This window comes from Cyprinus carpio, chromosome B22 (genome assembly GCF_018340385.1).
Source record: "Cyprinus carpio isolate SPL01 chromosome B22, ASM1834038v1, whole genome shotgun sequence".
NCBI lineage: Eukaryota > Metazoa > Chordata > Actinopteri > Cypriniformes > Cyprinidae > Cyprinus > Cyprinus carpio.
Window position 1 is genome coordinate 23,036,444 of NC_056618.1, and position 22,278 is coordinate 23,058,721.

The following is a 22,278-nucleotide window of genomic DNA, read 5'->3' on the forward strand; positions in this document are numbered from 1 at the left end:
CTGGAACGCGCGATATTCTGGAGGGATGGTATGTTCCACCTTAGTTTCGGGGCTTTCCACTGATGTGGACTGGACCGGTAGGGATGACTTCTTGATGGAAGGAATGACCTTGGGAACTTTAACTGGTAGAGTGATGCAGGTAGAAAGACAGGATTTTCCCCATTTCAGGATCTCACCTGTGGGCCAATGGATGTGTGGTTGATGTTGGTTAAGCCATGGGCGTCCCAGGATGATGTCTGCGGTGGATTCCTCCAGCACCATGAACGTGATGTCTTCCTCATGCAGAAAACCCACGCGGAGGATGACTGTGGGGGAGAAGTAGCGGACATGACCTCTGCCCAGCGGCTTTCCTTGTATAGTTGTTATTTTGAGTTCGACGGGGCTCCGATGATGCTTGACACTTAGACGAGTTAATGTTTGCTGGTTGATGAAGTTCCCCGCCAAACCAGAGTCGATGAGGGCTTGTACTGAAACAGAAGAGTGGAGATGTCTTAGAGTAACCCAGGTTTGAGTCAAATGAGCAGTTTGAGGTGGTATATGGATGGTACTCACCGCTGGGCGTGGAGGTCGTACTGGACATGATGGTAATGGGTGTCCATCTCCCCCACAGTAGAGACACAGCCCGGTGGGCGACTCCCGCTGACGTTCCGATGTAGATAGGTGGTGTGAATCTACTTGCATGGGTCCAGGTGCTGGAGGAGCAACAGATGGTAGAGCGGGCGGAGGAAGTACAGCGGGAGTGAGTCGATGACATGCAGTGAGTCTCTGGGCGACTCTGATGGATTTCTGAATAAGACACTCAATTCCCAGTGAATCTTCATATACAACAATCAAACTTTGTATCTTTTCACATAAACCGTGGCGATATGCTGTAATTAAGGCAGTTTCATTCCAACCGCTGATGTAAGCGAGTGTACGGAAGCGAACAGCATAATCACTCACAGACTCATTCCTCTGTTGGCGAATTGTAAACAGCTGATCATGGAGAGATAATTCAGAAGCTTGTTGACCAAAGACAGATTTTAACTGAGAACAGAAATCAGTAACAGATCCAGTAGCAGATGAATTCGACTCCCTGAGAGATTGAGCCCATTGGAGAGCTTTACCTGTGAGCAGATTGATGATAAATGCAACTCGGCTGCATTCGGTGGTGAATAAGTGAGCGTTGGACTCCAGGTAGAGTGAACACTGAAGCAAAAACCTGCTGCAATCCTCCGCCGCGCCGCTGTATGTCGCTGGTGTGGCCATGGGACTCGCAGGGGCAACTGAAGAAGTGACCGGAGTTGTAGCGGTGTTTGATGGCGGTGAACTGTTGACAGCAGGTGAGGAAAGTTGCATGAGTGAGGACCGTACAGCGTGAACCAGTTCAGTGAAGGGATCCGCGGTGCGGTCCTCGCCTGTATCTGAAGAGCTCTGCATTTGGTCTGGTCTTCTGTCAGACACAGACGAGGACACAGAGGATTCAGTGCAATAGTGTTTAATGTTAATCAGAGGTTTCAGACACAGGTGAATCTTGACACGCAGATGACACAGTGATAACACAACTTTCCTTTGGGTGATGGTGATACAGATGGCGACTCAGACGAAGACGATGGGAACAGGAATACAGATGAGGATGAAGAGGGTTCAGCAGATCAGGTAGGTTAGACGAAAGGCGTTCAGGTAAGTGAGGAGCTCGGTGCAAGACCAGACAATGGGTGATGGTGACGGAGGGCTTTATATGTGGCACTGGTGATGATGCACAGGTGTTCAGAATTCTGGTGATTGGGAACGAGTGGGCGTCACGTAATTTAAAATAAAGTGCAACTGAATTTCTTAATCTATGATTGAGGGGTTATTATAGCACAATTTTTTTTTTTTTTTTTTTTTTTTTTTTTTGATGTTTAGCAAATTATATTTTAATATTAACTAAAAATCTCAAAATATCTAATAGACATTATTACCAAAAACATTTTACAAAATAGAGCATCACAACAAAAGGAAGAATTCACAATCCTTTAATATACATCAGGATAGAAGCACAAGTGTAAAAAGTACAGAGAAATTACAAACATTATGTGAAAGTTTATAAAATGTGTACTGACTTATATACACTTAATATTTAAAAATAAGAAGTAAATGTAGTTTAGTAGACCAAAATATAAAAGTACTTAATATTTCTGCATAAAATGCAAATGACAGAGAATGACCAGTGTGTGATTAAGTTACATTAATGATTCAAAGATCTTTTGATTTGTCCTTTTCTGAATCTGTCAGCCGCAAGGACTGTAAAAAAAAAATATTTAGTGTTGCCCTCCACAAGATGTATATCATCAAAATAGTTGTCTGCAAAGTGAAGCATCAGGACGTCACAGTTGAGCTCCAGCTCCAGCTCCTGACTGTAGTTCTTCACCGGTAACACACAAGACACCGGCACACCCAACCGAGAGCTCACCTCCTGCATGAAACAGACACAAAAACAACACCTCACTCTCTCTGAGTCCTGTAGCGACAGACATCTGATCATGTGACCGCGTCTCACCTTCAACTTGATGTAGGAACTGACATAAAGACTTTGAAGATCTTCCTCCACCACAGGACATGCTTCATCTACTTTTGTCATCAAGACGATCTGAGCGATGCCTGAAATTGTTGAGGTTCGTTTTAAGGTGCGTCACATGCAGCTCTTTGTACAACCTAATTTTTATTAGTCACATGACTAGTGTGAATATGTTCACTCACCAAGTGAGTTCACTTTTCTGCGTATGGAAGCAAGTTTTTCCTGTAGTTTGTCAGACATGAGGGAGATTTTGGTGGCGTCTATCACATACACCACACAGTGATCTTCTCCATGGTTTCTCCTCTGCAATGACCTGAGGCTCTAGGAAGTGTATTTAAAAAAAAAAACAAAAAAAAAAAAAAAAAACATTTGCTATATTGTTTGATATATAGTTTGACATTCTTTATATTGTTTGATTACTGTGTTTGACATTCTTTATATTGACTGTTTAAAATACATGTGGTGAATATTTCCTGATCTTCTACTTTGTACACCTCACATTCAGTCAGCTGAGTGTCATTTCCATACAGTGTTGCAGGACTAAAACTGAATGCTTTATTACTACATTCTCCGTCATAGTATTCATTCCTTTCTTGACTATACACAGCTGGTTGGTTGTTGTAGAAAAAGTACAACTGTTGGCCAAAGTTTGGCCCTTTAGCATCATCATAACGTGTTACATTCAGTGTTAACGTTGATGCAAATGGGGATCTAGCCATGAACACTGAACAGAAAAGCCTTGTTATCAGTAATATACTGCCCACTCTGAGCATAATCCACACTAGTGTATCCACCAAAGATGTAGTCTGGGGCCTGTATAAGGCACAGAGCTTTTTTCTTTTCTCTTCTGTTAAATTAGAAGTGATGGTGACTTTTGCTTTTTGCATCTTCCCAAAAAAAAAGTTTACAAATGAACTGAAACACACCTTCTTCTGTGTCCACAGCACAACCTGTGAGTGAGTAGGCCTAAACAATGACAAAGTTCATTTTTGGGTGACCTAAACGATATTATTTTCCAAATTATTTTAAACATATTGTAAAAATGACTGATTTCATTTACAAAGGTGAATTTCTGAACCATGTATGAAGACTGAATTTTCTTTCAAGGTTAATCCATTTGACTAAGAAGTGATTTATTTAAATAGGCTATTTAAAATATTCTAAATTTTTTTTTCACGTTCCATAACTAGTGTTGACACTATATACACACACACACATCCAAGGGAGAAATTGAAATTAAAACTAAAAAGTTCAAATAAAAATACATAAAGTTTGTTTCATTGCTATTCAGTTCCAGTTCATTTAACGGTTCACTAGTTTTTGCTTCGGATAAATAATTTTATCCTTTAAGCGGAAGCACGTTTATTAATCACTTGCTAGTTGCCGTCTATAAAATACTTAGGAATATTTAAATATCTTTCTCTTTTCAAATTCATTTACCATTGTACTGCAGTTTTGTACACGCATATACTTTTTCAGAGTCTCTTACGTTTCGCAAGTAAAACACTTTTTTTTTGTTGTTCTTTGCAGGAAAACTGAAATGCTTTCTCTTGTGAACTTCAAACTTATGTGAACTTTTAAGTTCTACATACTCCTTGCTAGAAAGATTTGACGGCAAGTTTGCCTTTGAATTTCAATTCTTATCACCCGACGCCATTGATTTCATATAACAACCTACCTAGTCTCAGCAGTTTCCGCGATTTAGCTCTCCTTATTAATTAATTTAATTTATTTCATTTTTTTTTTCATCGGAATCGAATACCATCAATATCGAAAGATGCAGCAGCATGCGGAAGATCATGCGCAAATGGTAGCCCAGGGGCGGGTTGCATAAAAGATTAGTATTGTGGTGGACGAAGTACACAAATCAAGTACTTGAGTAAAATTAAATAAAAGTACAAAAAAACAAGATTTTTCATGTACTTAAGTAAATTTTTTCTTCTCAAACCTTGTCTGTGGTCTAAAAACACCCCTGGCCAAATGCCCCCAGAAAGTACTGATAGATAGATTTATTTAGCAATTTTATATAGGCCAATTAATTTAATTTTATATTAGCACAATTTTATTTTATTTTTTTATAATCCTACTGCTCAAAATACCTGCAATTTTTTTTAAATTACCACTACATGGAGTCAAAATATATTTTTGTTGTTGATATGGACTACGCTGACGAGAGTGATGTAGTAATGTTCACTGTGAAGCTTACACTGTGAAGTACCTGAGAGAAAACAGATTTGTGACCCTGGACCACAAAACCCAGTCATAAGGGTCAATTTTTTGAAATTGAGATTTGTGCACCATCCGAAAGCTGAATAAATAAGCTGTTAAGAAAGGATGATAATTGGCTGAGATACAACTATTTGAAAATCTGGAATCTAAGGGTGCAAAAAAATCAAAACACTGAGAAAATCAACTTTAAATTTGTCTAAATGAACTTCTAACTGTTAATGTTATGGAAGCGGGAATTTGAACATGCATGAGTAAATTTATTTAATCTGTGTTATTTTAGGGTTTTTTTTTTTTACCTAAGAGGCACTGATGCTGATGTGTTTGCATTCAAGCATTTCAGTGGGCTTAAATAGATCACCCTTTACAGCAGATTTAGTTCACAAACAAATGACAGTTTTGACCTAAATATGATTTTCAGTGACAATAATAATCGACATTAGTTACTTACATTTAGCAGCATCAGCAGCACCAGTCCTGCCGAAACAAACTCACACTTGCCGGTTCTTACTTGTGAGTTAATTTCACTGGAGACTCGTACTAAAATGGAATTACATTTGGTTCAATAAAAATGAACATAACTTTATAAAACTGAACGTAACTTTTTCAGAAACTATCAAAAATATGCCATTACAAAAGAAGAAAAACACAATGAAAATGAAAAAAATTAACTCAGTCGCACAAATTTAACAGGCTCTTCAAATATGCTTCATTCTTTGTTAATGTTTTTCAAAGATTCGTTTTCGCTAATCGTGGATTCTGAATGCATTGCCACAGATTTCGCTTACGTTTCGCAGTTTTTTCGTTTGGTGTTTTGACACAAACTCTCTGACCGGGAAGTACAGACGTCACTCAGTGGCGCGCATATTGGAAAGCTCTCGTGGTGATTTGTATTACTAAATATGTAAATAGCAGCCAGTGTAATATTTTGTTTGACTTGTTATCCTCCTTGAAAACTAGTCCCGTCCGAAAAGTTCTTTAGTCGCAGCCAGTGTAATATTTTGTTTGACTTGTTAGCTGAGGCAACAACAAGTATTAAACACTTAAGTCTTGTTTTGTTTACAACAGTAACATTGAACCACAATGTTTTCAAAGGCACATCCAGTAATTTTTACCAACATAAAAACTGTTGTACACATAAAGGAATAAGAGACCAGGGATGACTGTAACATGTTTTGCTTTAACATATGCTCAATTTAATAACTCGTGTCTTTCTGTACTTTAACAATTATTTTTCACAAAATGTAAACATCATGCAATCAGTCATTAGCACTCAAACAAAAACCATTAGTGTTAACAGCCTCAAAAGAAAATTTTCGACCAGCAGCGATTTATTAGAAGTCGTACTCCACGTGACCAGCATCATCCAGATAGTCGTCTGCGAAGTTGAGCATCTGCTGTAGAGCGGTGAGCAGCAGGACGTCACAGTTGAGCTCCAGCTCCAGCTCCTGACTGTAGTTCTTCACCGGTAACACACAAGACACCGGCACACCCAACCGAGAGCTCACCTCCTGCACCTGCAGACACAAAACAACACCTCACGCTCTCTGAGTCCTGTAGCAACAGACATCTGATCATGTGACCGCATCTCACCTTCAACTTGATGTAGGAACTGACATAAAGACTTTGAAGATCTTCCTCCACTAGAGGACATGCTTCATCTACTTTTGTCATCAAGACGATCTGAGGAATGCCTACCAGATTGCATACCAATACACAACATTTTACATTCATTTACCAGATAGCTTTATTCAAAGCAACTTACAAATTGAAGTTTTATTTCTCAGATTATAGATCAGTTGTAGTATAATGTTAGTTTACTTAGCAAGTTTACTCTTCGTGTATGGAAGCAAGTTTTTCCTGTAGTTTGTCAGACATGAGGGAGATTTTGGTGGCGTCTATCACATACACCACACAGTGGATCTTCTCCTGTAGAGATGCAGGTCTGGAGACCCTTCGCTCATTGTGTTGAAACGGTGCCATGGGGTTGAACAAATTTAGACAAATGTCAAGAAGAACAGCTATTGGTTAAACTAATCATCATAGGCAAAGCCATTTTGGAGATACGTGAACCGTGATTAGTGCTCTTACTTTATAGCGGTCTGGTACGTGACCTTGAAGAATGCTGCTGATGTCCTCAATATCCAGTCCTGCACCTGACTGCTCCTCGAGTCCCATGGTGTCACACAACACAAATGGCAACAGCCTTCCCTCGTGATGGTCAACAACTGGGTATGTGCGAAACTAAAAGAAATAATTGTTACAAACAAAGACAGGTCTTGACATCCCAGAGGAAAACTGTTGTCCTTTTAAATCTGTACCTGTGTGGTGAGACTAGTGGCTGCAGATCCTGACATGGCTTTGCTGGTAATGCGGCTCATGAAGATGGAGTTGATGGAGTTGAAGAAACTTGATTTTCCAGCACCTACAGGACCAATAACAACTAACAGGACACGACTCACAGACGTCATCAGGGGTTTATAATTCCTGATCAATCCCATGAGCTCTGCTCTTCGACTACAACATGGAGTACAACAATTGTGTGAGATCATCCTATGAAATCAGCAACAGTGGACAAGGAAAACACTATTTAAATTGAAACATACTTAGCTGTCCACAGAACATTCCTCCATTGCTTGTTTATGGCACTGCTCTGAGGGACTGGCAATCAAAATTAATATGAATACATACAACGCATATTAGATTATATAATCACGTGAATCCTTTTCTGAAGACTTGACTTACTCTGCTTCACTTTGTACACCTCACATTCAGTCAGTTGAGCATCGTTCCCATACATTGTTGCCGTATTAACACTGAATGCATTCCCTCTGTGATTTAACACAACTGGCTGGTTCTTGTAGCAAAAGTACAGCTGTTGACCAAAGTTGGGCCCTCCAGCGTCATCGAGACGTGCATGATGTCCACTGTTAATTTTGATGCACACAGGGATCTTGCCTTGAAAGCTTAACAGGAAAGCTTCCCGATCTGTAATATACTGCCCACTCTGAGCATAATCTACACTAGTGTATCCACCAAAGATGTAGCCTGAACGGTTGTAGGCTACAAGTAAAGTGGGACCCCGACGGTCACATCTCTGGTGGAAGGCAGAAGCTTTATATCCATGGACTGAAGCTTTGTAGAGAAGAGACAGTTTCACATTTCCCAGCAAAGCACGGAGCCGCTTACTTTTCTCGTCTGGTAATTTGCAAGTGATGGGAGCAACCTTTGACACTTGCGATCCAAATCCAAGAGACTGATACATCTTTGAAAGATAAAATAAAATAATTTATTACATTGTGCTGACACCTTGTGGCGTGAATATGGAAATCATCAAGTTTTACTCACCGATTCCATCGTAAAATGCTCTTGACTCAGTTAACCATGCTAAATGTATGCCATAAAAAGAGGTATCACGCACATAAAGCGTGTAGGGCTACCGTCTGGCCATGTGATATCAACATGGCGGCCCGCTCGATGTAAATATATATATATATAAAACTGCTTTTATAAGGCCACATACGACTGGTCTGAGTTTACCATCTCATATAGTAAAATATGGGTTATTTAGTTGTGAAATATTAGGTTACATTAATTAGGTAAAAATTACCCAGTGAGAGATCAAAGAATTTTGACGTTTGAAATTTACAGCATTATTGCGTTTTACACGTTCTTACATGATGGTCAACCACTTAGGCCTACGTTAAATAAAATGTGAAATACTTTTATATTTCTGTAATATTTATGTCGACTCTTTAGCTTACCTTTCACAGTCCCGTTTCTCTGTCAAAGAAATTATGAATGCACTCGTCTAAGGAAGGAAGGTGGACAGTGGACACCTAGTGGCTGCGACCGAAATCTGACAACTGCTGCCTTGGGATGCATTTTAAAGTAAGTTCTTGGTCATCTGCATGACAAATATGAAAAAAAAGGTCAGTGCATCACTGGGGGGGATCCAAGTCTAATTGCCAACAAATATGAACTGAAGCAAGAATATTTCTGTAGATAACAAAATAAAACGTGAATTTTGGAAATGATTGCATATATCTTTTTCAATGCATTTTTACTGTTGTACTTTGCAACGCTCTGGAGTTATTGGACATGTCTGGATCAAATGAATCGGAATTAAACGATTGCACTAAAATAATAGCCATTGTTATTATTATTATTATTATGGATATTTTGTCATAGCATTGAAGTAGGCTAACAGCCATAGTCTTCCAGCCTAACATACCACCGTGACAGATTCAATGACGTCGAATTTGAGTTTTTTTTTTTTTTTTTTTTTTTACGATCAGGAATTTTAGCTTAGCAATAGAATATAATAACAACTAGAACAAAAGTTGCTAGACTAAAGTGACGTGCAGGGTAGAAATACATTTACATTTACATGTAGTCATTTAGTAGACGCTTTTATCCAAAGCGACTTACAAATGAGGACAATGGAAGCAATCAAAAACAACAAAAAAGAGCAACTCACCTCCTGCACCTGCAGACCACCGGTAACACACAAGGCACCGGCACACCCAACCAAGAGCTCACCTCCTGCACCTGCAGACACAAAACAACACCTCACTCTCTCTGAGTCCTGTAGCAACAGACATCTGATCATGTGACCGCGTCTCACCTTTGACTTGATGTAGGAACTGACATAAAGACTTTGAAGGTCCTTCTCCACTAGAGGACATGCTTCATCTACTTTTGTCATCAAAACCATCTGAGGAATGTCTGAAATTGTAAAAATAATAATAATAATAATAATAATAAGCTAGTCAAGAACTTTTGCCATAAGACAAAAGTTGGTTCGTCAATAGATTATAATTATTTTTTGATATAGCCTAACAGCTCACTTACCCAGTGAGTTCACTTTTCTGCGTATGGAAGCAAGTTTTTCCTGTAGTTTGTCAGACATGAGGGAGATTTTGGTGGCGTCTATCACATACACCACACAGTGGATCTTCTCCTGAAGAGATGCAGGTCTGGAGGACTTTTGCTCATCAGGTTGAAACGGTGTTGTGGGGTTGAACTGAATCGAGAGGATTTAGCATGAAGCAAACATCATTTATACTTCAACCTTCATTCATTTTGCTCTTACTTTATAACGGTCTGGTACATGACCTTGAAGAATGCTGCTGATGTCCTCAATATCCAGTCCTGCACCTGACTGCTCCTCGAGTCCCATGGTGTCACACAACACAAATGGCAACAGCCTTCCTCCACAACCGTCTTTCACTGGATATCTGCGAAACTACCAACCAAGAAGAAAATCACTTAAAGATCTGAAGTCATCAAGAGACATTCCTTGAACTCTAATAGAAAATAAAATAATTTTATTGTATCTGTACCTGTGTGGTGAGACTAGTGCCTACAGATCCTGAAATTGCTTTGCTGGTCACATGACCAGTGAAGATGGAGTTGATGGAGTTGAAGAAACTTGATTTTCCAGCACCTACAGGACCGATCATTAGGATTCGGACACGACTCACAGATTTCATCAGGGGTTTATAATTCCTGATCATTTCCATGAGCTCTGCTCTTCGTCTACAAAAGAGTAGTTCAAACATAGTCAAACTTAAACTGTACATTATTACTGAATTAATTCAGCATCAGGAAAACATACTCAGCTGTCCACAGAACATTCCTCCACGGCTTCTCTGCACTGACCTGAGGCTCTGACAGAGTACTTCCTGTTTGAGTGAACAATTGACATTACATTAGCAATTATTGAATTGAGTTACAATATGAATTTACTGTACATAACTATATTTTTGGTTGACTTACTCTTTGCCACTTTGTACACTTCGCACTCACTCAGCCAAGTGTCATTACCATATAGTGAGAAAGGACTAAAATTGAATGCTTCATGATTATATTCAATTTTAACAAGTGGATGGTTGCTGTAGCAAAAGTACAACTGTTGGCCAAAGTTGGGCCCTCCAGCATCATCATAGCGTGCATAATGTCCACTTTTAACTCTGATGCCAACAGGGGCTCCACCATTATGAACACTGAACAGGAAAGCGTGATTATCTGTAATTGGCTGCCCGCTCTGAGCATATTCTACACTAGTGTATCCACCAAAGATGTAGCCTGAACGGTTGTAGGCTACAAGTAAAGTGGGACCCTGACGGTCACATCTCTGGTGGAAGGCAGAAGCTTGATATCCATGAACTGAAGCTTTGTAGAGAAGAGACAGTTCCAGGTTCCCCAACAGGTCACAGAGCTTCTTCCTTTGCTTTTCTGTTAATTTAGAAGTGAGAGGGGCGTTGTAAATTCTGGGAGCCCCAAAAGCTGAGTACATCTAAAAAGAAAAAATGATAAGCTATATATGATTTGAATTCTGTGCAACAGACACACACACGAGCTGTCAGATAATTTGTTTTCCGAAAGAGCTATACAAACTAACCGAAACTGATCAGCCGGAATCGAAACGAAAAGCAAAATCTGCTCGAATAAAATCTTATTTATGGTATATAAATATTGCTTATTTGTGCGCTATATTTTTTTTTACTTTTATAAATTTCGACTACGTATCTTACCTTCTCTCTGAAGAAATAACGAAAGGCTGCTTTAGTATCTTACATCCAAGGCTAACCGCGTAACGTCAAGCTCCTCTCTTCTCTCCTGCAGGGGCAGGATTTAAGCTTGCTCTCTCTCAATCAAACGACACAGCCTCGAAAACGAAACTCTTCGCTCTATGCGAAAATATTCTTATGTTGTAGCTGTCTGAAGCTTGTCGTTGACCTGTTCACGGTATAGTCTTGAAACTGCAAGTTGAAAAAGAATAGCAGGATAACGGTTGCTATTGTACTCCTATCGTTTATTTGATGTTTAGCAAATGATATTTTTAACAGCGTTAACTAGTCTATTTAAGCAGAATCAGTGCTACCTTTTTGTCTCAAAATATATAATAGACTTAAGCATTTTACAAAATAGTCAATCAGAGCATTAAGTGACAATAGCCTGAAAATCACAAATGAAGAATTCATAATCCTTTAATATAGGATAGAAGCACAAAAAAGACAAAGAAATTACACAAATTGAGTGAAAAACAAATACCAAAACAAAAAAATAAAACTATACTTATTTCAAAAAAATCATACACCAAAAAAATAAAATGAGGGCATATATATATATATATATATATATATATATATATATATATATATATATATATATGATTCAAATGGAAATGGCTACATCGTTTTATACAGTATTACGCGTTCATATGTGCTTCATTTTCACTGGAGGAAACCTCTGGTGTGATGAGGGCTGAACGTAGCGAAAACTTAGGTTACAGTAGATGGGGAACCGATTGCTCCCCAATGATATTTTGTAAACTTTATTTATGACAAAGAACTGCACAGATGCACATATTAACTGTAGCCTCAACACACAATAAAACATAGAAATAATGTTTTTTTTTTTTTCGGTTATCAGCCAGAACAGAAAAATACATCGTTATACTGTAGTGTGTACATCCCATTTAACATAGAATTAGGATTTTATAATTATCGATCTTGGCGTGAAAGGGCTTTTGCTCAAAGTAATTTGAAGCAGGAAAAGATGCTGCGTTGGCCGGGAATCGAACCCGGGTCAACTGCTTGGAAGGCAGCTATGCTCACCACTATACCACCAACGCTTGCTTACTAGTGCGCACTACAGACGTCACATACTCAGCTTCAAAAGCACAGCAAGCTGAATATACGACGTGAATCTTGTAGACTATAATAAAATAAAACGCGTCGCTCTTTCTGGCGAAATTAGTTGTGTTGAATTCAATATGTGTTTTAGCCGGCGGATGTTTTACAGACGATTTATTTGTCAGGTTAATCAGTTAAATCTCTCAGTTCCAATGATTGATGCCTGATACACAGAACTGCCGCAATGTGTACAACATTCTTAAAACAATTCTCCAGCATTCACAATCTTTTTCGACGAGAAAAGAAACAAGTAGGCTACCATGTGATAAATTTGCGTGGAATTTAACTTTTTCCGGACAGTAATTTCGGGTTTCTTCATTACACCAGAAGGTGGCGGCAAGAGACTTAGCGAGTCTGAATCATTCACTGAACCGATTCCTTCAAATACGTTGATCCATTCGGGAAAATAACTGACATTACCAAGGTTTACAAGAGCAAGCCATTCAGCAGGTCGTATGTCATGCTTGATTATAATGTTTACATCTGAATGCTTCACTTTGCCATGTTCTGCTGTTTGAGCGTCACATGATTCATTCTGTCTTTACTGATCTCAGATGGTGAAGGCTTTGGGAGCTGCTGGGAATCGCCACATCCTACATCGTCCCAGTGAAGAACTAAAGCTCAGAGCTGGATCTGGATGAAAACTGCTCAAAGCTGTTGGTCATATAGCCTATTACAAATATACAGTGGTGGGCCGTCAGGGTCAGCAGGGCCTTCTCTGCTTACCCTATAAAAAATAAAATTGTGTAAAAAAAATATTTTTATTATTATTATTTAGGTATCATTTTCATTTGTGTAATGAGGTTGAACTGGAATATCCTACATTAAAAAAATGTCTGACTGCGGCCAGCACTTAGACTGTATAAAAACAGGGCCAGCAATACAGAAAGTCCTCCCCCATCCCCCAAAAAACTTTCAAAAAATTTTTAAAAAGCATTAGCGAAACAAACATTAACCAACCAAAACATCACGCCCCATGACACCACCGACTCGCCCAGTGCTTCCTGCTTCCCTATGCACCAGGGGTCTGAGAGTAACGCAATTTCGATTCTCTGTATGTATGTACTGTACATGTGAAAAAAACTAGGTGACATTTTTAAGATATACATAACATAAATTAACCTTAAATGTCTTATTTTATGAACCATTGTGTTGAAGTCATTTTTATTTGGTGCTGAAGAAATGTAAAATCTGGTTAACGTTACTCCGTAATCTTACATATTAATAGACAGATTTAATTTTATTTAATCTTACATATGATGGTTGATGTGCTCAGATTATTACTTAAACAACAAATAAAAGCCTACTATACTGGGTCACGAGTATTTTAAGGTTGGGCGTCCACGCAAATCATTTCCATGCCGTTTATACTATACTTTGTCAGTGTGTGTTGGATGAATACTGGTGTGCAGCGAAAAACAATAGAAACCATTACAGAAATTCTAATGGTCAAAACAAACCCTGCTGAAAAAAACAATAGAAACCATTACAGAAATTCTAATGGTTTCCATTACAAAACCATTACAAACCATCAGCAATTAACCATTAAAACCATTACCAAATGGTCTCCATTACGTAGTGTGTTTTGGGCATATTCCATTAGAATTTATTGGTTTGTATAGGTTTCCATTACAAATTTGTATTGGTCACGATTTGCACATAATGGTTTCCATCACAGTTTTGTAATGGTTCTGATGGTTCCATTACAAGTTTGTATTGGTCTTTATTTGCACATATTTAATGGTGTTGCATCACAGTTTTGTATTGGTTCTGATGGTTCCATTACAAGTTTCTATTGGTTTTTATTTGCAAATATTTAATGGTTTCCGTTGCAGTTTTGTATTGGTTCTGATTTGAATGTTTACCTGATAGCTGGTAATTAGGCCATTGATTAATTAAATAATTTTAATTATTAATACAACTATACACAGGTTTTGTCAAGAATATCATTTTTATTTATTTAAACTACATACCAACCTTTCAATAGCAAACAGTTCAGGTTGTTTTGCAAAGAATTAAGAATATGCACCTAAAATCAAAATTATTCACAGAATACTCAACATAGCTGGAATTAACACAAAACCTTGACATTACATTTTTTTTAAATTATTGTTATTCATTAATGCATTATAGAAATACAGGAACTATGAACTGCGTTTGTGGCTTCATTGTAGCTGTCTTAGACCTGCAAAAGAGAAGGAAAATTCATTAGGACAATGTACCACTTAAACCACATTACCAGTAAAAGTTGCAAAAACTTAGTTGTTGACAAAACATCATCATGTTTAAATTCATCCAACACTTTGGGTGCACTTTGAGCAGATTCAAATTCTTGATAGATATGAACTTTTGTCTATTACTCATTTTATGTTCATGAGTAAAACAACCACAGTTTGTTTTGTTCAGTGTCATGTTTAGGAGTATGGAAATGTAAAGCCAATGTTCCTACAGTAACAGACCAAAGTGAAACACTCTTGAACATATTTTAAAACAATTACACTTTAGAATAAGGTTCCATTAGTAAATGTTAGTTATTCCATGGTCTGTCTGAATACTGGATTCCTCTTGGAATACTTGGAATACAGGTTCCAGGTCAGTTTAATCACTGTTCCATACTTATGCGCTGCTTTAATAGATGCATATATATTTTTGTTGTTTTTGAAGTAATTAATTGTTTGTAGAGAGAGACACGCAGACTGTCTTTATATTTTCTTCTTGTTATTTCTTCTTTTCTGTTGTCATTAATTATTGTCCGCTGTGTTGAATATCTCAATGGTTTAGGTGTAGTTCAGTGTTGTTTGTTGTTATGAGTGAGTGAATAAATGTGTGTCCCTGCAGCACAAAAGCAGTCTTAAGTCGCTTGGGTTTATTTGTAGAAATAGACAACAAAACATTGTATGGATCAAAATTATCTTTTTTTTTTATTCATGCCAAAAGTCATTAGGATTTTAAGTAATGATCATGTTCCATGAATATATTTTGTAAATTCCCTACCATAAATGTATCAAAACTTAATTTTTGATTAATAAGATGCTTTGCTTTGGACTTATTTTTTTCGCAATATTCAGATTTTTTTGCACCCTCAGATTCCAGATTTTCAAATAGTTGTATCTCAGACAAATATTGTCCTCCTAACAAACCATACATCAATGGAAAATTAATCATTAATATTATTGATATAAAAATCTAAAAAAAAAAAAAAAAAAAATTACCCTTATAACTGGTTTTGTGGTCCAGGGTCACAAATTGGCTTGAATAATTACATTGTCTACTTTTTATGGTACATAGTCTATTCACTTCAAATCCTATAAGAGGTTGTAGTAATTACATTCAGATATGGATATGTAAAAACTTACCACTGACAGATTTATCTGGTTTGTCACTGATCTTCTCAGCCAGGTATTTCCGTACACTTAGGAGGCGCTTATTTCCTCTGAGGTGTGGCCTCTTTTCTTCAGCTTCTGAGACAGACACTCTTGTTTCACACACACACACACACACACACACACACACACACACACACACACACACACACACACAAACACACACACACACATAAACAAAAATTGAAATTCAAGAACTGATGGACTTATCTCAGACTTTAAATCTGACCACTCTAAAGTGGAAATTAAGTAGCATGTGTGACCTGTGCTGGCAAAATAAGTCACAATGAGCAAAAATTATTATTTTTTTTTTTTATTCTCATTAATAGTCCTTCAAAATGATGTATAATTTGTTGAAATCTGACAAAAAATTACTGAGCTACACCCGTTTGACGTTGAAAGAGTTGGCAAAGTCAATTTTGAGAAAAATCAGTGTTGCGGCAAATCGCCCGTCACCCCGCCTTCTCTCATTAGTACCAGGTGAAATGAATAGCGCAATCTGTTGCGCGTGCCTGGGCTATATAAAGCAGCGCACTGTTGTAATTATTGGTATGCACCGGGAATTGACGCTACGGCAGAGAGCAGTGGTGACTCAAAGAAAAATGAGTATTAGAGCTTGATATCAAACACTGTGCGGGAGCGGGTACTCACCAAAGAACTCTGAAGTGACAGCCGGTAAGCTGAAGCGCTGCTGGCTAAAGAACGCTGTGTGGTTCATGTGTGCTATAATAGTAACTGCTACGAGAGTGAATGAATGCAGCATTCAATTGCCGCGCTGTAGATTGCGTTATTGATTTGAGTAGCATATCTTCAATTCATAAGGTGTTTGTATAGTGGGTTAATAGGGTTTTTGGTAATTCATGATTTGGATGGTTTAAGTACTATAAAATATTGCTTAAAATTCATTTGATAAATGTGTATACTAAAGACTTTAATGATCTGACTATGATTAAATATAAATTGTTTGATTTATTAATTGCTAGATATGGTCAAAAGCACAGGTTATTTTATAGTCTTTTTGTAGTTAGAATCCAGTAAATTAAACTATACAAATCTGCCAAAGTTGTTAAAATCTATTTATTCTGTACTTTAAAATGTAAAGTTAATGACATTTGAATGTGGTGTTATTGAGCTGTTTCATATCTACCAGCTTTAACTTCATGTGAGATCTAACAACTCCTATGTGAAATATTCATGTTTTAAATGGTTCATTAAGCTACTGATGTTCTGTGTAAAACAATTATAATTGAGTCATGTCAAAACCTGCTAATTTATGCATTTTATTGGGTTTGTTGGTGACATACACTGTATGTTTATCTTTAAAGGTTTTTCAGCTACATAGCTTAATGCTATAAATAAATGGATGAAAGAAATTCACAAGGCCTAATCATTAAGTGGAATCCAGTTTAATTCTTCAAATAGTGAGACCTATCTTCTTCAAGTGGGGGAAAGCGCACAGTTAAACAAAACACTTGACAATCAGGTTAAAGTTTTCTAAAGGTTCCAAAGCAAAATCACTGAGCAACATTGCATCTTTTCCTGCAGTTCTTTTCTTAATAATAATTCACTTTTTATTTTACATCTGAACAAAAGCATTCAAGTAAAAAAAACAAATAATCCATTGTAAAATCCCTTTATTGTGTTCATTACAAATAAAGTAATTATTAAAACTATAAAAGCAGTTCAATAAAGAGCAGTGAGTGACTGTCATTCTGTGTATATTTATCAGGATATATATAATTGTAATTTGAATGTCAGATTGAAATGAACACTGTTATTAGAGTACAGTAGTTAATTGTAAGTATAAGTGCAGATAATAATAATAAAATATATATATCAACTAGCATGTTTTTGTGTTTTGCTTTGGTACTGAAATTGGTACCGAGTACAATGGATTTTCACTGGTACTGGTACCGAACACTGAAATTTTGGTACCGTGACAACACTAATAGTAAATAAAACTGAAGACCTTGATTAATGTGTTCAGGTGCACTGCAGGTTGGAGCAAAACTCTGCATGTCAGTGGACCTTAAGAGACAATGTTCAGATCTCCTGTAATATATTCTGAACATGACACTTCAAAGAGGCAGGATGACTTCTAGATTGATGACTTACAACACCGGTGTCCAGTCCTGGGCTGAAGGACCAATGTTCTGAAGAGTTTCTGGTGATCCTTGATCCGCTGCCCAGGTCTGCTTAACTGGGGTTGGAGCTAAACTCTGAAAAAAGAGAAGACAACCAATATTATGATGTTAAAAAGTTTAAAAATTTGATTCAGAAATATGCACAACGTCTGAAAATGCACAGAGATGAGAATAAAGCTATGTGTTTAATGAGAACTTTCAACCCACTGAAAAATAATAAGCAATATTAAGTCACAGATGCATTTTTATTTATTCTTATTAATATTGTTTAAATAGGTTACAGTTAACTTGTGGTTTATCGATGAAATAGAAAAGATCTATCAGTGATGAATGGCATCATACATGCATCATATATAATTATAAGAGGTCTAACACTGTGTCTACACTGGACAGCACAACAAAATACAACAGAGCCTATTATAATCAGTAATGCTCTCTACACTGGATGTGGCACGACACGACACAACAAATCACAGATGATAAACTGATGCCTCTTTCTATTTATGATGTACTGACACAAAGTTCAAATGATTTTCAACAGTCACTTTGGTGCATCCAGTGTAGACACGGTGTGAGAGTGTGTAGCTTGGAGTTAGAGAATGGGAATCTACTTCATTTTGCATTGCATTCTGGATATACAATACAAATCACCAAAGGAAAAAATTACTATTTACATTAATATTTGTAAGAGCTTCTTGCAATTTATTAGAATGGACTTATATTTGAAGGATTATGTGACACTGGAGACTGGAGTAATGATGCTGAAAATTCAGCTTTGATCATGTTTTAAAACATACTGAAATAGAAAATAGTTATTAAAAATGGTAATTTCACAATATTACTATTTTACTGTATTTTAATCAAATAAATGCAGCAGTGGTGAGCATAAAACATTTATTTTTACAAATCTGACCCTTATATTTTTTAATGGTAGTGTATTTTTGAGGAATTGCTTACTTTTCATGGTTCATAGTGTCTAAAAATGTTCTTCGACAGGAGATATGACTCTAGAGCACAGCCATCAGCATTGAAGAACCTAGAACATAAACATAATGTCACAGAGACAACAATATTCATTTTACAATGACAGGTTTATTATAAATAAACTATAGCAGAGGTGAAATGCAGAAAAGAAAAATAATAATTTACAGAATATATATAAAAAAAAGACTTAAACATTTTAGTTTTACTAATTTAGTAATGCTCCTACAGCGTGGACATCAAAATAACTAACAAGCAAACAAACACACACACACACACACACATATATATATATATATATGTGTGTGTGTGTGTGTGTGTGTGTGTGTTTTCATTATCTCCCTTCAGAAATTTTAAAATCAGGAACATCTCCTGTGTCATAGAGGTTTTTTTTCTGGCACTTCTGAAATAACAGAACAAGTGGTATTTATGTATTTAACGTTATGTGTTTACCATGAAAGATCAAAACCTGAAGGTTTCAGTCCATTGTAAGTGATGTAACGTTAACTGTACAGTGCATACTTTAGGTTAAATTAATTAGCTTACTTCCATTCATCCGTTGAGATATATATATATATAGAGAGAGAGGGGATCCTCAAAATATCTCACTACACATAAGATGACAATAAAAGCCCAAACTTAATAAATAAGAGCTCAAGTCTATCGTTACCTCTTGTAGTTAGCCTTGCAGTGGAGATGCTAACGGACTTTTTCTGACGACACTAAACCATTTCTATAAAGTAAATATTAAACGGAAGCGTATCATTTACATGAAATAAAGTGTCAGAAACACTTTAATGTATTATTTGTGTAATTATATAGACGAAACTTACCTAAAACAATAATGAAAACCACATTGAGAGTCAGCGTTCAGCTGCTTGACGGTTCGGCTGCCGCCTCGTTTCCATGGTGACGTCCTCCGCTCCAGTTCAGCGCGCGCGCCCATTGCAGCACGTAGAAGTCACGCAGAATTTCACTGTTATTTCAACATCTATTTTTGGCCTAAATTTGGACCAAATCAGATGGACCAAACAAAACCTAATATTAAACATAGATTTTGGGGCTATATTTGAACCAAATCAGACGAACCAAGCAAAGACCAACTTTCAACGTCAATTTTTGATCTAAAAGAAGGCCATGACGGGCCGAGTTGATTTAGCAAAAAAAAAAAAAAAACCGATGTCCAAATGACGTCCAGCATACGTGGGTACCAGCATAATTTTCCAAAGGTGTTCTATTGGTCCTTAACGGTATCCAATAGACAATACATGCCACCAATAAAAGAAAGCAAATTACCAATACAGACCCATAGGGACCATTACAGTGTCCATTTAAAGCAACAGAATTCCCATTAGAACCATTAAAACCATTACATATTCTGTAATGGTTTCTATTGTTTGTGTGTTCATTTATTTATTTATTTTATTTTTTTATTTTTTCAGCAGTAGCCTGCCCACTAAGACCATTACAGTTTTCCAAAGAAACCACTTAATTTATTGGAGTCATAATGGTTTCTACTGGTGTCCAGTAGATACCACCATAAGTTTCCAAAGGTGTTCTATTGGTCCTTAATGGTATCCAATAGACAATACATGCCACCAATAGAAGAAAGCAAATTACCAATAGAGACCATTACAGTGTCCATTAAAACCATTAGAATTCCCATTAGAACCATTAAAACCATTACATATTCTGTAATGGTTTCTATTGTTACTTTCTAAATAATGCGTTCAGGGAACCAAAAACTAACTTTCCCAGAACGTTAAGAAAACTTTCCTGGCTAACAAAAAATAAACCATAAAAAATAACCACAACACAACAAAAAACTGAAGATCTGCCAACCAAAAGAGGAATAACTGAGAAAGGATAAACTACCCCGACACCTCTACACCAGACCTTGTTGCCGATCTGCCTGTCAAAAGAGGAATAACTGAGAAAGGATAAACTACTCAAACTTAATTCGCTAACAACGGTTTTGTGCGCCATTTCAAAGATTGCAGCTATGAGTGGCTAACAGCCAGGGCTGGGGAGTAACGAAATACATGTAACAGCGTTACTTATTTAAAATACAAAATATGAGTAACTGTAGGCTATTTCATTATAATTACATTTTAAATAAGGGGTAATCAGATTACAGTTACATCTGAAAAGTATTTTAGATTACCAAAGTGATTACTTTTATTTTAATGTCATTTCTTAATTTAATATTTAATTAAACATTTTGGGATTTTAACCAATACGCGACTGATTTTCCGTTGAAACAAAGAAACATTTAGCAACTCGTAGTGAGTGTGCACACATGCTCATACACAAAAATTCTCCTAGAATTCACACTTTGCATTCAGTTAACAGATCCATACGAATCATGCCTGAAATAAAAGTTTATAAAGTCAAACGATATCTTTATGTGCTTTACAGATGAACATGAAGTCTTTATTCATTCGAAATGTTCAATAAAAGATCATCTTTGGCTCGGTAATTCAAGTTCATGGTCCGATTCGTGAACAGATGATTCTTTTGAGTCAATCTTTTAAAAGAATAATTTATTTTGTTTAACGAAATCAGTGTGGAAACCAATGGTTCACAAACTTGATAGATCTGAGGTGCAGGCCAGGGCTCGCAAAATCGCTAGCCCGACGTCCCGGGGCTATTGTGTTTTCCAGTCGGGCTCCAAAATGTATCACCGCCCTGGCCGACGGGCCATCTTGAATAGTGATGTAAAATTCCTAACTTGATTCGCGTTGTTCACTCGCTTGTAGGGGTGAAACGGATAGTAGTTGATCGTTTGCACTTGTTTCTAAATTTCGCCGATTCAAGCGTTTTAAACCATTCGCGCGCATTCGGAGCTTGCGCGCACTTATTCAAAGCACGCACTGAGAGCAGCGTTTCAGACAATGCGCTTACACAGAATTGATTCATCTTTCGCGTATCCTTGCTTCTGGAAGAACACATACACACAAAATTATCTCAAAATAATTGTCTCTGCAAGTATTCTCGTAAACACAGTCGGTTATGTCTTAAGTGAACGTACACGGTGGAGAAAGAAATCTATGCATTATTATATTGGATCCGTGCACTTGGTCTTAAAGGGGCAGCAACCTTTAAATACCTGGTGTTCTGTTAGTGGCACCTGCTGTCAGAGAGGACAATTTGCGTCTCATTCACAAAGCTTAGGACCCTATGATTTCCGCGATGCGGAAAACGCGGACGGAATCGCGGAATCCAGTCATAAACAGTTTAACGAGGAATGTCAGGAATTTGTCAAATTTTGAACGAATTAATCAAAAGTAGGACATTACACT

General features: G+C 37.1%; 1 protein-coding gene, 1 long non-coding RNA gene and 1 other non-coding gene across 6 annotated transcripts; all 3 read right to left on the reverse strand.

Moving 5' to 3' along the window:
• Positions 1–2,603: 2,603 nt before the first annotated feature.
• LOC109069126 (interferon-induced protein 44-like) lies at positions 2,604–11,448 on the reverse strand. 3 transcript variants are annotated; one of them, XM_042749191.1, is made up of 10 exons: positions 11,305–11,448; positions 10,547–11,066; positions 10,386–10,452; positions 10,111–10,306; positions 9,861–10,013; positions 9,620–9,791; positions 6,359–6,459; positions 6,113–6,282; positions 2,722–2,860; positions 2,604–2,622 (listed from the first exon to the last, which is right to left on the reverse strand). In XM_042749191.1, exons 2-9 carry the CDS (start codon positions 11,064–11,066, stop codon positions 2,803–2,805), a joined length of 1,437 nt encoding a protein of 478 aa, XP_042605125.1. In that variant the 5' UTR covers positions 11,305–11,448; the 3' UTR covers positions 2,604–2,622; positions 2,722–2,802. The 3 variants fall into 3 exon arrangements, with proteins under 3 accessions (XP_042605125.1, XP_042605126.1, XP_042605127.1); XM_042749193.1 differs by lacking the exons at positions 2,604–2,622; positions 2,722–2,860; positions 6,113–6,282; positions 6,359–6,459 and adding exons at positions 7,896–8,030; positions 8,530–8,672; positions 9,308–9,316; positions 9,393–9,493; XM_042749192.1 differs by lacking the exons at positions 2,604–2,622; positions 2,722–2,860; positions 6,359–6,459 and adding an exon at positions 9,393–9,493 and having other exon boundaries at positions 5,935–6,282.
• Positions 11,449–12,335: 887 nt separating this feature from the next.
• trnag-ucc lies at positions 12,336–12,407 on the reverse strand. The gene has a single exon. It is a non-coding gene; the product is annotated as a tRNA-Gly (tRNA).
• A 1,993-nt stretch (positions 12,408–14,400) lies between these two features.
• Positions 14,401–20,634, reverse strand: LOC109108694. 2 transcript variants are annotated; one of them, XR_006157891.1, is made up of 6 exons: positions 19,810–20,634; positions 19,647–19,709; positions 18,953–19,031; positions 17,967–18,070; positions 15,825–15,943; positions 14,401–14,653 (listed from the first exon to the last, which is right to left on the reverse strand). It is a non-coding gene; the product is annotated as an uncharacterized LOC109108694 (long non-coding RNA). The 2 variants fall into 2 exon arrangements; XR_006157890.1 differs by having other exon boundaries at positions 19,647–20,633.
• Positions 20,635–22,278: the final 1,644 nt, after the last annotated feature.